The sequence below is a fragment of the Fringilla coelebs genome (genome assembly GCF_963513975.1).
Source record: "Fringilla coelebs genome assembly, chromosome: 20".
Lineage (NCBI taxonomy): Eukaryota > Metazoa > Chordata > Aves > Passeriformes > Fringillidae > Fringilla > Fringilla coelebs.
Genome location: NC_140046.1, coordinates 1,105,081 through 1,120,169, shown reverse-complemented (window position 1 = coordinate 1,120,169; position 15,089 = coordinate 1,105,081). Strand labels below are relative to the sequence as shown.

General features: G+C 52.4%; 1 protein-coding gene across 7 annotated transcripts in view; it reads right to left on the bottom strand.

Moving 5' to 3' along the window:
* The window catches only part of MSI2 (musashi RNA binding protein 2), a 199,929-nt gene that overhangs the window by 35,078 nt on the left and 149,762 nt on the right, over positions 1-15,089 (bottom strand). For 6 of the 7 annotated variants that reach the window (XM_084219019.1, XM_084219020.1, XM_084219021.1 and 3 more), the window contains exons 9-10: positions 10,282-10,396; positions 4,480-4,554 (exon numbers count right to left, since the gene is read on the bottom strand). In XM_084219019.1, coding sequence (XP_084075145.1) covers positions 4,480-4,554; positions 10,282-10,396 — 190 coding nt within the window. Of the gene's footprint in view, positions 1-2; positions 1,595-4,479; positions 4,555-10,281; positions 10,397-15,089 lie in introns of those variants that run through there. The other variant, XM_084219025.1, reaches the window with a different exon arrangement.

Genomic DNA, 15,089 nt, shown 5'->3' with positions numbered 1-15,089 from the left:
TGAGTGATGATTTTATTCTTTTATTCAACTGTCATTGGTACTGGTTATTTGGGGTGTCCAAACCAAAATATTAAAATTGCAAGCTAAGAGAGCAGCAACACAGCAGATCCGTTGTAAACAATTTATTATTATTTTCTACCTCAGTTACTTACAGGAAAAAAGTCATAAAAAAGAAAAAAAAGGAAAAAAAAAGAAAAAAAAAAAAAAGAAAAGCACAGATGGACTATTTACAAAAAAATGAGAAAATTCACAATAGCTGAAATGTTTGCAAATCATGCACACTAAGACAAATTCACAAAAGCAAAGCAATTCATAGCAAAAAACCCCAAACAAAATAATAAGAAGCCATACAGATTAAAAAAAGCTATTGCCTGCAGAAAAGTCAAAGGAAAACTACCCAAGTATTACATCAAGCATCTTTAATGAAATGAACAGCACAGCCATGGATTGTAGAGCCTTTGACACTGACATTTTAAACAAGTGGATTAACAAACATTAAAATGCATTACAGTTCTACTGTAAGCATGCACCATACTTCTCACAAACTTATCCAATGGGTAGCAACCCTTCAGGAAGAGCAGAATTTAAAGAGAATGGTGTTTTCTACCCAAAAGTCCAGATGTGGTCAGGTTAAACAAAGCCAATGGAGGGAGGTGTGCAGCTCTCCTGCCACGTGGTGCAGATGAGGAGGCGCAGTGTGATGCAGCTGAAGCAGGGAAAGCTTGGCCACAATTTAGGAAATTTGCCCATGATTTGCAAGCAAAGTTTGGAAGGAGAAGCAGCTGCAGGGAGTGTGCAGGACCATCGCTGGTCAGAGTTAGATCAAAGAATCAGAGAAACCCAGAATGGTTTGGGTTGGAAGGGACCTTAAAGCTCACCCAGTGCCACCCCTGCCATGGCAGGGACACCTCCCACTGTCCCAGGCTGCTCCAGCCCCTGCTCTGGCAGCGGGGCAGGAATTGCTGGGGGGGCAGCAGCTGCCTGAACCCCTCTCTTGGTGGCATCTCCCCCTGGCCCTGGTGTGATGGTGGCAGCTCCCAAAGAGCCCCAGGCCAGCGGGACAGGTGTGGGGCTGTGACACAGCCGGGTCCCCAGCCCGGCAGGGACAGGGGACGCCCCTCAGGGTGGGGCTAGTGCCACGGCTGGATGTCACCAGTCACTCTCTTTGGGGCTGGCTGTGAGACCAAACCAACCCAATCATCCTTCTCGCTGCGTTGATAAAACGATTTCTAAGAAGTTTGTGAGAAGTCATGCCTTCGGAACGCCCCTGACCCCATCCTTGTGAGTTACATTCCAAGTGGGCATTAAAAACTCATAACAAAGCAGAGGGAAAAAAAAATTAAAAAAAAAAAAAGCAAACTCAAAGCAGTGAGGATATGGAGCCTTTAAAAAAATAAAAATAAAATAAAAAGTCCAGTCAATCAAACCAGCCAGTAAGAGCAGCAATTTTTCAGTGGACATTGATATTAAACATGGACCACCCAGGCTTTCTCTGTCTCTCTCTCATTAGCACTGTAGTAAACCCCGATTAATTTGTTATGCATCTTTAAGAACTAGTTGATAAAAATTATGTCTTGTGAAATCGGCAAATAGTCTGCAAAGTGAAATAAGAACAGAAATTAATAGATTAAACTGAAAAGATAAGTCCCAGAAATAAAATAATAATAAAATAAAGAAGATACACAGAAAGGGAATGATTGCAATTAAATTAAAAAAAAAAGAGGCAATGTACTGCATGAGGAAGGGCTGGGAGGAATAATGGGAGAGGAGGAGATAGAGCAGTTGCCAAAGGGGTGTGTGCCTTGTCCCTGGAGCCAGCAGCTGTCCCATGCCATGGGCAACACTGGAGATGAGGGGGAGGACATGGGACAGCTCCTGAGGGACAGGGACAAGGGAACGGGAATGCAAATAGGTGGCAGAACTCCTGGGAGCAGCCCAGAGTGTGACTGAACGTTTTTCTGTGTATTTGGACTGAGGCTGCACCAGCAGTGCATCCAGGGCAGGAGCAGGGGAAGCTCTCGGACCCGGCACGCTCCTGCACAAACAGCCAAGTACTGCTCCCTCCAAATCACAACACTGAGGTCTGAAAGCTGGCACCTCACTCCTGCCCCGCTCCTGAAAGGCTCCCTGGTGCCAAGCTGTGCCCTGTGGCACTGCGCTCTCTGCCCCAAGCACTGCAGCAGTGGGGACAGCCCATCCTGCTGCTGCACCTTCCCCACACGGGCTGTGATTCTGGAGACCAGAGCCCCAAACCACCTGAGGAACTCCCAACAACTCTGGAAAGCTTCTGCTTGCTGCTGAGGAGTAACTGACCCGAGAGCCAGGGGAGAGGGGCAGAGCCCTGCGGCAGGGGAACTCAGCAAGGTGAGGCAGGGCCCTGAGCATCTCCTGCTGTGACCCACAGCTTTCTGGTGGGGACAACCCACCTGGATTTATTGTCATACTCAATCTCTGCAGGAGACTGAAAATAACTAGGCAGTAACTGGAAGTCCTGCTTTGGTAAAAACAGGCCCTGAATAAAAATACATCTAAGGAGGGGTCGAGCCCAAGGGTGCCTTTGCTGTCAGCGAGCAAACACGGTCGCTTTAGACATGTTTATAATTAATCTCATCTAACCTCTGCAGATTTTTGACATTAAACCTATCAAAGGAGTCTCTCCTTCAGTGCCTTTGTATGAATCAGCTGGCACATGGAACTGTGAGCAGTCAGAGCTGAGACAGCACACAAACACCTGCTGAAGCCTCCTCCTCACCTCCAGCTCCTGCCAGACCGGACTGTCCGGCTGGTTCCAGAGGAACCAGAGGTGCTGTCACCTGCATCTGGGGACAGCTGCCTTGTCCCCACCAGCACTGTGTCACCCCAGCAGCTCTGCCTGACACCCCAGTTGTTTCAGAGCTGGCCTGGTCCAGGTGGGAAGAGGTACCAGAGGTGGGAAGAGGTGGCTCAGCTTCCAGAAGAGCCCTGGCATTTGTGAATTCAAGCAAACCAACCCTCACAGGGCTGCTCCCCTCGGTGTTACCAGTCCTGCAAGAAACAGCCACACAATAACCCCGTCCCAAGGACGCTGCTCGTCCTACAGATGGCAACAATCTGTATTTTTCCAAAGCAGGGTCTCATCCTAATGACCTAGGGCTGCACACACGGCTCCACGTTTGCCCAGCGCGCTGCAGGTGTAGCCAAGCACTGTCACATCCTCACCTCCCTGTCAGGTGCTGGCTTCCCTCCTGCCCCTCCCTGCTCAGCCACAAACGGAGCAAAGCCACTGCTCCACTTGTCCCAGCTGCCTGGGAAAGCCCTGGGGTGAGAGGAAACCCTGAGCCCTGTGTGGTGCCGTCCCATTGCTGGGAAGGGCACACCTGGATGGGCTTCCTGGGACGCCCCATCCCTGGAAGTGCCCGAGGCCAGGCTGGACAGGGCTCCCAGCAGCCTGACCTCGTGGAAGGTGTCCCTGCTCACTGCAGGGGCTGCACCTTTGGAGGTCCCTTCCAGCCCAAACCATCCTGTCCTGCAGCTCCATCACCTGACTTCCCCCGAGGGCAGGGGGAACTGACCCACGCCCAGGGCCAGCAGCACACACCTGCTCCTGGGAGAGAGGGACCCCAGAGCTGGGAACCCCAGAGCTGGGAACCCCCAGAGCTGGGAACCCCAGAGCTGGGAACCCCAGAGCTGGGAGTGCCAGAGCTGGCAGCCCCAGAGCCAGGAGTGCCAGAGCTGGGAACCCCAGAGCTGGGAGCCCCAGAGCTGGGAGCCCCAGAGCCGGGAGCCCCAGAGCTGGGAGCCCCAGAGCTGGGAGCCCCAGAGCTGGGAGTGCCAGAGCTGGGAGCCCCAGAGCTGGCAGCCCCAGAGCCGGGAGCCCCAGAGCCGGGAACCCCAGAGCCGGGAGCCCCAGAGCTGGGAGCCCCAGAGCCGGGAGCCCCAGAGCTGGGAACCCCAGAGCTGGGAACCCCAGAGCTGGGAGCCCCAGAGCTGGGAGCCCCAGAGCCAGGAGCCCCAGAGCCAGCACCCCCAGAGCCAGCACCCCCAGAGCCGGGAGCCCCGAGGCAGCACAGCCACAGCAGGGTGGGGTTCACTTACCACAGGCCAGCACGGGGAGCAGTGTGCGGGTCCCTGTGTGCGTGTGCGTGTCTGTGTGCAGCTCTACGGAAGGAAAAGCCCATCAAAGGGAGGGTGATGGCCCTCCAGTGATCTCTCTTGCTTTTATGTTTTTAATTCAAGAAGCTTGTTTTCAAATAACCAGTACCAATTTATACGTTAGGAAAAAAATGCGTCGAAAATATGTCGCTATAAAAGTCTATCTTAAAATACTAAAAAAAAAAAAAAAATTGCCGTGTGTGAGATGCTCCCTGCAGACTTGCCTGTCTCAGCTTGCAGCTACAGACTTAAAAAAAAAAGGAAAAAAACCCAAAAAGACAAAAAAAAAAAAAAAAAAAAGAAGGAAAGAGGGGAAATAAAGCATATCTGCAAATGAAATGTACGTACCTGGGAACTGATAACTGTAACTTGGGGCAAATCCAGGATATCCTCGGCCATATGTTGCAACAAAATTCGGGTAACCTTGATCACAGAAATGCAAAAAAAAACAAAACAAAAAAAGAGAGAGAAGTTTGAGGATTAATGAAGGGTTTTTTTTTAAGGTTTTAGTTTGTTTATTTGTTTTTTAACACAATGCACAATGACAGGGAGGATGGGTGAGACCTAATTTTACGGAGGGTATTAAAAAATCAGATTTATTCTGCTCATGCCAAACTGCAGAGAGGTTTCATCATTATCCTGAATAGAAACATCTCGAGCTGGCCCAGCTCCGAGCAGGAGCCCTGTCACTCTGGTAATTAACATGCACTTTGGTGTCTGGAGCCCAAGGACTGTGCATACTTGTTAGCTGGAAGAGTAAATGCCAAATGCTAAGGCTAAACACATAACACGGGTTTGCTCTGACATTTGGAGAGCTTACAATGAATGTACTTTGCTTCAGAGCTATTGACAGTTGGAGATTAAGGTAGTAGTAATTCTTTATCCCGGGAGTGTGAAGGACAACAGTTAACACATCAAAGAGTTGGAGGCAGCAGCAGACACGAGCCAGGGAGTCAAAGAGCTTTTAATTTTTCAGGAAAGTAAAAGGAAGCTGCCCAAGGTGCTTCTGAAGGCCCCTTCTGAGGCAGAGCAGCCGACCTCGGGCAGCTTTGGGAGGTTCATTAGGAGAAAAGCTCACTCGAGAGCATTTTGTGAATAAAAACACCGCAGTGAAGGCACAAAGTGGAAACTCTGCTGGCTTCACTCTCCTGCCTGTGAAGGAATGTGCTGGATGTCCCAGTGATCCCTGGCCATGAGTGGGCTGGCAGCAGCCCTGGGGTCACACACTGTGCCGCCCCATTTTAACCTCCCCATAGCCATTCACTGCTCCCACAGTGGCTATTTGCTCTGACCTGGATGGCCAATGTCCCAAGGTGTCCTGTACACTCAGGGGGTTTCCTAAAATTCTAACCTCACATTGATCCTCAACATTTCCTCACTCAGTTTTCTTAAAAACAGGCACCACCCCGCACAAGTCCAGTGCACTGAACACTACAGAACGAGCCTCAGCACCAGCCCAGGCTTCTGCAAACCAAGAACCCATCAGGAAAAGTTCTCTCCCGCTGTCTGAAGTCGGTGGGAATCTTGGCAGCAGCTGGGCTGGAGCCCAGAACACGCTCAGCAGCCGAATGGCTCCTCTGGGGGGCTCCTCCCCTGCTTTTATTCATCCTGGAACACACTCATCCATCACTCAGCCGCTCTCCTGCTGCAGCAAGCCCCTCCATTTCCGATCAGATTTATACATACGTGCAGAGCACTATAAATCATCATCTAAAAGTGGGAGATAAAAATGCCTGGATGAATTCTGATGTGGGATTAGGCAGTGCCAGGGAAGGCAGCCCCGCGACGCCCGGACAGCGCGCGGCGCTCAGGGTGTGTACACACTGCTGAGCCCTCCTTCCACAGCTCAACAGCTGGATTCCCTCAGAAATTAATCACCTCTGTCATTAAGTCAGATCTTTCAGAGTTAAGCTTTACAAACCTTTTTTCCTTTTTCTTTTTTTTTAAGCAACACTATTGATAAATGGATTGTTTGCTAAGTAAGTAGCGCCATTAACACCACTGAAAAATCGTCCACTGCAGCCCCTCTCTCCTTGCCAGCAGGAGGAATTCAGTTTGCTATGCCTCAGACAGTTCTGAAGCAGATCTGCCAGCTCACAACTGTCAGGGCACAGTGCTGGGCAGCACCTGAGCTCTGCAGGTGTGGTACCTGTGGCCCCAGGCAGACCAGCCCGGTGGGGGATGGCAGCTGCCCAGGGCGCTTTGGATGCCACCTCTTCTGCTGCCTGCCCTGGCACGGTCCTGGCTCTGACCCCAGGGCAGCCCTGCTGTCCCTGGCCCAACCTGGCTGTGCCTGACAGCCCCAGCAGCAGCCAAGCTGCCCGGGGGCTCTGCTGGCACCGCCAGCACTCAGCGCTCTCAAAGTCAGGCAGATGAAATCATAAATTTATAATACAACATTACTTCAATTTTCCTCTTCATTTACTGCTGCAGTGCCCAGCTCTGCTCTAACAACTCGAAGCCTGATCCTCGTGGGGACACTGCCTGGCTGAATATCAATGGTGTTTAACACCATGCCTACATGGATGCTTCGTCAGGCCAAATGATGGCCGTGCTGACCGACCCAACATTCCCATCAGGTGCCATCCTCATCCTGCACTGGGCACTGAGAAGCTGATTTGCCTTGGTAGTCCTGGGGAGTGACCAACTCCTGGTGAGTAAACAAAAAATCCAAGTTTTGTTTGACTGGATCACATCCCTCAAAGCAAGATTGTCCTGTCCACGGAAGCAGAACTCAAACCAGCAGCCAAACCACTTTCACACCACTGCTTCTACCCAGCTCCTGTCTAGGCTGTGGAAATGTCTTTCCATTTTAAAATTTGCTAATGGGGTGGACAAAAGCTCATGGTCAATATGTAGGAATGCTGAGCACATAGGAGCCAGGGGACCCGTGCAAAATTAGCTCAAATGCTCCAGAAAATGCAAGGAAGCTGCTGTCTCCAAACGTTGCTCTGAGTTGCAGCAGTTACTCCATTGAACAGTGTCTGTTGGAAAAAGGAATGACTTTCTTTGAAGGGCACAAGCTTCTCTAATGCATGAGCTCAGCCCACCTAGACTGAGCGTGAGCAGGAACACAGAGCCCTGCCAGAGACCTTCCCAAATCCGTGTTCCCACCTCACATCACTCCAGCACTACAGGGTGCCAGCCTGGGGGCCAAGTGCTTCCACCTCTGGAGGGGTTGGCAAGCTAAAAGGAGCCCAATTCTAACATTAAACACCAGGATGCTGCCCACCACCAGGAGAAATGAGTGCTGCCAGCCCCAGCTCAAGGCAGGCAGCACAGGGTCACCTCCAGAGCTGTGTGTCACCATTGTGGTGACCCAGACACAGAGAGCAGCTTCAGACGAGAGGCGAGACAAAAACCATCTCCTCTTAATGTTGCTCCTCTGTTGCTCTCTTCTTTCCAAGTTTTCAGGCACAGACCTGAACAGAGCACAGAAAGCTTTGGGGCAGTGCTGTGACACCCACACACCCTTGGGTGACAGAGCTCCTGGTCTGCACCCCAGGGCCAGGTGCCAGTGGGAGGCTCCAGGCACAGAGAGAGTTTCCTGGTCACCAAACTGCTCCCACTCAGCCACACAGGGGACACACGGGCATCCAAGGGGTGGGGAGCAGCTCTGACTGCTGGCTGGGCTGACAGGGAGAGGAGTGGGACGGACTGACTGCTCCCCTCTCTGTGCAGAGAGGCTGGTGAAAGCCCTGCTCTCCCTGAGAGCAGCGTGTCCCAGCCCCAGCCCCAGCCAGCCCAGCAGAAGGCTCAGCCTGCCCCCGCTCTCCCAGTCAAAAAACCCTTCCAGAACACTTTAATTTTGCTCCAATCAACCAAATCATCACAGAAGCGGCTGCCTGCGCACCTTTAGACCCTGGCTGCTGCAGGCTCCTTGGGGAGGCTGTGATTAATGAAAAAGACCAACTTCCTTAATAGCTTTGGAGGGAGTCGCTCCCCGCTCCTTCCTTGGGGTTGTCTCGTGCGTTCGCTCCTCTGATTCCCTCCTCTGCCCAGGAACAGCAGCTGGAGAAGGTGACCTTGAGCAAGGATTTCTGGAAACAGGTACAAAAACCCTTCCAGAGCAGCCCCAGTTGCTCTGGCTCAGTCCAGCTGGGCAGGGAACAGAAGACACGGGGCAGACCTGACCTGGCCTCGTGAGTCCCCACAGAACAATCAGCAGTAGCAGTGATGGAAGTCTGTGTCTGATCATTTGATGGGTTAATTATGCCCCTCTTCCTGCAGGGATGGGCCCTGCAGCCTTTGAAACCGGGGCTTTCTGAGGGCCATCCAGCAGCTCTGCTCTCCTGTGCTGCAATCTCCTTGTTTAGCACTTAATTATTTAACACGGTGCCACAGTAGCAAGCAGGAACTTGGAAGATGAAAAACCAGCTCGAGTGGATAATGAAGCATCTGGCCTTCACCATGGATCAATCACCAATGCTCAGCCAGTGTCCCCAGTCTGAAATGCAGGGAGAGCAGTGCAGGACCGGCTGGAGCTGCACTGGCCCAGCTGACCCCACTGCAGCAGGACCAACAGGTGCCCCAGCTCTCCCTCTGTGCACTTCCATCACTGAGGGCTGCTTCCCTGAATTCTCACAGCTTGAGGGGATCCTTTTCCTGAGAGACAGCCTGGTGGGAAGGGACTCACACTGCACCCAGGGGCTGAATTTTCCCTTCAGGACACGGGTGGATCCAGCTCCATTCCCACTGTGCCCAGCTGCCAGGAAAAGGGCTGAGGCCACATGGTGGAGGGTGATGCCACGGATCTTTCTGGCTTCCCAGGGTGACCTGCACTCTCTCCTCCTGCAGCCAGCAGGACAGGCCAGCACAGTGGCACACAGACCTCCCTCCACACCCCACCTCGGGCAGCTCAGGTGGAAGAGGAGCAGCAGAAATCAAGTACATTGGCTCAGGCATGCTGGGAACACAGAGGTAACGAAATCACGGGCTGACTAGAGCAAGATAAATATTTTAAGCATAAAATGTGATTTCCAAACACTATGGGGCAGGGTGGCAGCGGAGCATGGGGACAGCAAAACAGATGATCAGCTGCAATAACCTGATTACACAGCCCAGAAATGGATCACCCCAGCCACACCAACAGAAGCACTATTAATTCTGAGATAAAGCAAACATGGCAGCAAGTTCTTCCTATCAAATCAAGCAGTGCCTGGTGTCAGACACCTCAGTGTAACAGCCTGATCCTGGCAGGACCTGGCTCCTCTGACCTGACACCCACCCCAGGGGCTCTGGGGTCCTCCAGCATCTCAGCCAGCCCCTGGATCTGCTCAGCAGAGCTCGGGGGAACCCAGATCCCAAGGCTGGGCATTGTGCTCAGCTTCTGGGATCATCTAAACCCAGGACAGGAAAGTCAAAGCACCCTGAAGGGGGACACTGGCCTGGGAAAGGCTCGCTGCTGCCTGGGGACACCTCCAGATTGCCCTCCCATTCCCATATGCTTCATGGACACAGGAGGTGACAACTGAGGGAAAGTCCAGGGTTACAAAGGGAGCAGAAAGTTTAAGATATATGGTGTTTTACAAAAAAAACCCCATTGGCAATGGACTAGCAGCGTTTTGGCCGAGAACAGAGTATCTGGGGTTGTCACATTATTTAGAAAGAATTATCTAGGCAGAAACAAATGAGAACCAATTATAACTAAATAGACCTCCTGCACAAATAGGAATTTGCCATTAAGTATCATTTATCCCATTTAATTAGTATTTTCTGGACACAATACTCAGGACTAAAATACCATTCCATCTCCTTGAAACTTGTAATTATTGTTGCGACCTGTCCTGCTACGCATCCCCCCACTTCCTCCATCCACGCCATTTAAGAACCAGCAAGATTTTCAATTATCTGTGCTGAACTGTCAAAGCTACCTTTAAAAGAAGGGGAATAATGTGTGACTCAATTCCTCTAAAAAAGGGGAGAGATCATTTTTAGTCAGAATGAACACACTGCATCTTTCATCATTCTATTTTTGCGAGTAAGAGTAAAACAGGCTATTTAAAACATCCATTTAAATGCAAATTTTTTATATTCCAGGCTGGGGGGGGGGGGAGTTAATCATTTACCACAGACAGGATTATTTTCTTCACTCCACCCCAGCTAAAGTTCCAGCCTGGCACCCACACAGGTGTGGGGATTTGCACTTACCCAACATTCCCATCCCTAGCATGAACGCGTCCATGGTGTACGGCAACCCACGTGCCCTTCCTCTCGTCCCTGGTGGAAACATCACTTCTTTAGGTTGTGCTTTCTTACATTCTACCTATTGAGCAGAAACACGTACAAATGAGATGCAAATGAATTCCATGTAAATGTCAAATGCAGAACTGATCTACTTAAGGGGGGGAGGTTTATTTTTAGCATCTGCCTCCCCACACCTCCTCCCGCTCAAAGGTGAACTTCCAGAACAGCGTAACCAGATTTGAAAGAGCAAACGTGTGTGTCTCTTTAACCACCCACTGCAGCCCCCAAAGATGACAGAAGTGCTGATTTAAGAAGTTCTGTGCTCCTGAAAGGGAGCCCAGCACTAGTGGGAGCGGGATGAATGGAGGGAGGGCTCCAGCACGGCTCCACCGCAATCGATAACAGAGAACGACTCCCAGTGATCATTACAAAAAGCTCCTTTTAAAATAGGAATAAAGAATCAATATTTCTACCCAGCAGAAAATTTCTGTAAACCCTATTAATAAAGGATCTGCATTCTTTCACTTTCAGTTACTCCTGCTGCCTCGGGAAGTTGCTCAATGCCACTGGAACCACGTGGTGATTCTGCCAATGCCCTGAGACAGCAGCCCAGCCCTGCTGCCAGGGGACACCCAGGGCCCCCAGCCAGCCTCCTTCTGCCAGGAAAAGGGAGACATTCAGCCCTTCTCCACGGTTTCTTGCTCAGGGACCGTCACCTCACCCCCCAGCAGGCAGCTCCTGCGCTCTCCTTGGCACTGGTGCTGCAGCTGCCCCAGCAGCAGCACTGGGGCTAACCGGGGCTGTCCCAGCCCATTCCTGGGGCTCCACAGCTCAGCCCACGTTCTGGGCAGGAGGGTGCTGTGCACTGCAGGGGCTGCAGGCTGAATCCACAGGTTAGGGCTTTGTGCCTCTAACTTTGGTCTGATTTTTAACCAGAGTGCCATTTCACAGGAGTTCCCCAGATGATTCCTCCAGTCAGGTGACGGGGGGAGCACCAGAAGTGTGCCATGTCCCTTCATTTCACAACCACATCTTTTGGGAGGGCCACTGCTCCCAGTGCCATGGCAGCACTGGCTACACCTCAGGGCCACTGGTGCTGCAGTCAGGATGATAAAACCCATCCAGCCTGGATGGATGGACAATTAACAGGGAAATGAAGTTTGGATTAGCACCCTTAGAAGCAAGAACCTGGTAATTAGCTTTTGCAGCCATAACCCAGCCCACTGCTGTTCTCAGAGCCTGGCACCACTTCTGATTTCCACCGCACACAGGGGTACAAAGGGATGGCAGTGAGCTGCAAAGGGGCTTTAACTGGGATTAAAGGGGAGGTAAAAGTCACCAGCAGGAAAGGAAAATAATTCCTAAGCCTCTGTAACCAAATATACCCCATGTGGAGGGCCAGAAGATTCTCTGTTATCCAGACAGACTCTCTCTCCATGGGAGGGATGACATGTGGGGTACAGGACTGGGAGCATGGCCCTGCTCTGCTGTCCTGGGAGAGAGACTGCCTGACCCCAGCCCTGCCAGCTCACCCCAGGGGACTGTCACACTGCCCAGGCACCTGGGCCACACCAAGAGGTGTTCTGGGAAGCTGCCCATGCACCATCCCATCAGCAAACTGGGACAATGTGGGCAGGAGTGAAGCACCCCAACACGGATACACTGGGGGCCTGCATGGTGCCTCTGCATCAACAGCAAAAGCAGAAAGAAAAGAGGCCTGGCTGCTCTTCTGCCAGAAGCCAGCCCTGTCCTTACAGGGAAGAGGATGGAGATGGCCAGAGCCATTCCAAAGCCACTGTTACCTCATGGGGAAAACCCTGGAGGGATGTCACACATGTGACAGGACACACATCGGGGCTCCTCCAAGAGGAAATGGAAATGGATTTGTGAGTCAGGGCTCAGCTCCATACTGAATTGCCCCTGAGAGTGCTTGATAAGGGTCTTTGTACACACATCTGGACCTCACTCAAACTTTCAATTCAGAGTTTCTGGGCATCTTAATAATTTCCAGATTTTTTCCACCTCCTCGTACAAGGATGTGCTACACTTTCAGCAGCCCAACAAAGAAAGGTTTAACTCTAAGGCTAAAAAAATAAAAAAAGAAAAGAAAAAAAAGTCAGGGAAACTAAAATTCACTATTTTTGTTTAGTCTAGTTTGGAGAATTAACCTTGCACTGGGGTACTCCTGGGTCAAGCAGAGCAGTCTCAGCCACGGGAACCCAGGAGGGCTGAGCTGGGGAGTGAAAAGCCTCTTATACCCAGCACAACAAAACAGGCTGTCAGCCCTCAGCCCAGGATGTCTCACAAACCCCTGGTTAACAGCTTTCCAGGGAAAGCAGGGCTATTTTGAGGAAAGCAGAATGCAAATATCCACAATGCACAAACCCCCACCGAGCCACCCAAAGACAAGGAGACTTTGTTGTGCCGGCCACGTGCGAGGGGCTCCCATCACCCTGGGGACAACGTGTCACTCACACCATGGCCAGCCACACCAGGCAGCAGCAGAGGGGTTTTCAGCCTATTTTAAAAAATGCATTGAGCTGTGGGTCTGTTGATTACCACACTACTGATCAGCTGCTGGGGCTTGGAATTAAAGGGTCTGGAACATATCCTGGCACAGGGCGCCCAGAGAAGCTGTGGCTGCCCCATCCCTGGAAATGCCCAATGCCCACAAAACCTGCAAAATCCCACCCTGAGAGGGAGGAAGAGCCACGGGTGCTGGGCAGTGTCACAGCCTGTTCTAGAACAGCCCAACATTGCAGTCAGCTGCTCAAGAGCCTGACCTGAGACCTTGACTCCAGGCTCAGCTCATCACCCCTCTCCCCAGCACTGTACCCAGGATGTGCCTGACTCCACCACACTGGGATCTAAGGGAAAGTATTTACTCCATCCCATTTCTTTCCCAGCTACTTTTACTCTTCCTTAGAAAAACAGGTGCCTCTTTGCAAAGCAGCCTGCTCCTGTCAGAGGAACAACTGTCTGAGGACAGCTCGTTTGGGTTTACTGTCCCCCTGCAATGTTTGGAGCATCTCTGCCCTCCCACGTAAATTCCAACTTCCATTTATTAAATACCTCGCTGGCATTTTCTTTTCACTGTCCTACTGCTCGTTTAATATTACATTTGACATTCTAAGCTTTATGGATGGCAACAGAAGCAGAATGGATGAGCTAAAAATAGCCTGCCAGGGAGGCTGGAGCTGGAAATAGGCTGGGGAGCAGCGGCCCCGCTGCCCTCTGCCTGCCCCTGCCTTGGGGACACGGCAGGAGAGGAGGGGGAGTGGGATGGGGCCAGCCCATGGAGCTGGGCACTGCCAGCTGAGCCACCTGGGCACGGGGACAGGGACACAGGCAGGGATGGGCACAGGGTGTGGGCAGGATGGGGACAGGGATGGGGACAGGGACACAGGCAGGGATGGGCACAGGGTGTGGGCAGGATGGGGACAGGGATGGGGACAGGGACACAGGCAGGGACGGGACAGGGATGTGGGCAGGATGGGGACAGGGATGGGGACAGGGACATAGTCAGGGACGGGACAGGGATGTGGGCAGGGATGGGGACACGGACACAGGCAGGGAGGGGACAGGGGCATGGGGACAGGGATGGGGACACAGACACAGGCAGGGAGGGGACAGGGGCATGGGCAGGGATGGGGATGAGGACAGGGTGTCCCAGTCCCAGCTCACTGAGCCACTGCAAACGCCATGGCCTCGGGCTGGGGCCATGAGAGCCAGTCCTCTCCGTGGCTCAGGGACACAGGGGGACAGGATGGCAGTGTGACACGACCCCAGCTGTGCCCCAGGCAGCTCTGTGTCGCTCCAGGCCAGCTGTGTGCCAGCCCCAGCTCGTGTCACACGCACACACGGCTCCCTGGCCCTGCAGGGGCTGGCATTCAGCTGCAGACACAGCTCAGGGTGATGACTCAGTCCCAAGACAGGATCATGTCTCATCCCCTGCTCGTGGGCTGCTTTCAGAATCAGGGCTGAGGGAGTGACACGGAGGGAACACTCGGAGATAGATGGTGGCACCCGGAGGGGGCACTGAGCGGGCACAGGACTGGGACGGGGACATTTTAATTGCCCAACAACAAACACCAACACTCCAAACGGTTTCTCCTGCTCTTTCTGATGTTCCTGGAGTGTTTTCACCCTGTCCATCCTCCCAAGAGCTCTGCTATTCCTCCCCTCCCAGGGGATGCCAAGAGCCAGGTGAGGCTTTTCCAGCCCACGGGGGCAGATGCAGGGATGAAGCACCAAACCCTGTCCCTGCCTGGGGCACAGCAGCACCTGCTGCTCCCCCTGCACCTCCCCAGAAAAGCCTCAACCTGTGGAGTGTGCCCTCCTGCTGTGGACAGGAAAATCCTGGAGGGGAGCTCTTCCCTCCCACCTGGCAATCCCTAAATTCACATCCCGAGTGTTTCTCATTTATTTCTAACTTGTCATTGGCTCTGTTGTGTGGGGGTGGTTGGGGTTTGTTCTGTTCCTTTGTTTTAAGGCGGAATAACAGCATTTAGAAATCACTTAAAGGCAATGAGGCTCCCCCCAGCCCAGGGGCACTCAGGTGGGACAGGCAGGAGAGCCCAGGGCAGGAGGGGCTGGGGGCAATAGGACAGGCAGAGTCCACATGAACTGGAGCGAGAGACTCCCCACAGGAGCAGGAGCACTGCCCCAGCCCTGCCCACCACCCCACCCCACACTTGGCCAAGGGGACCCTCACTTTTATTTCAGATGCATATTGCAGGGAGCAACAATATGAGGAATATTATTTCAGTGCC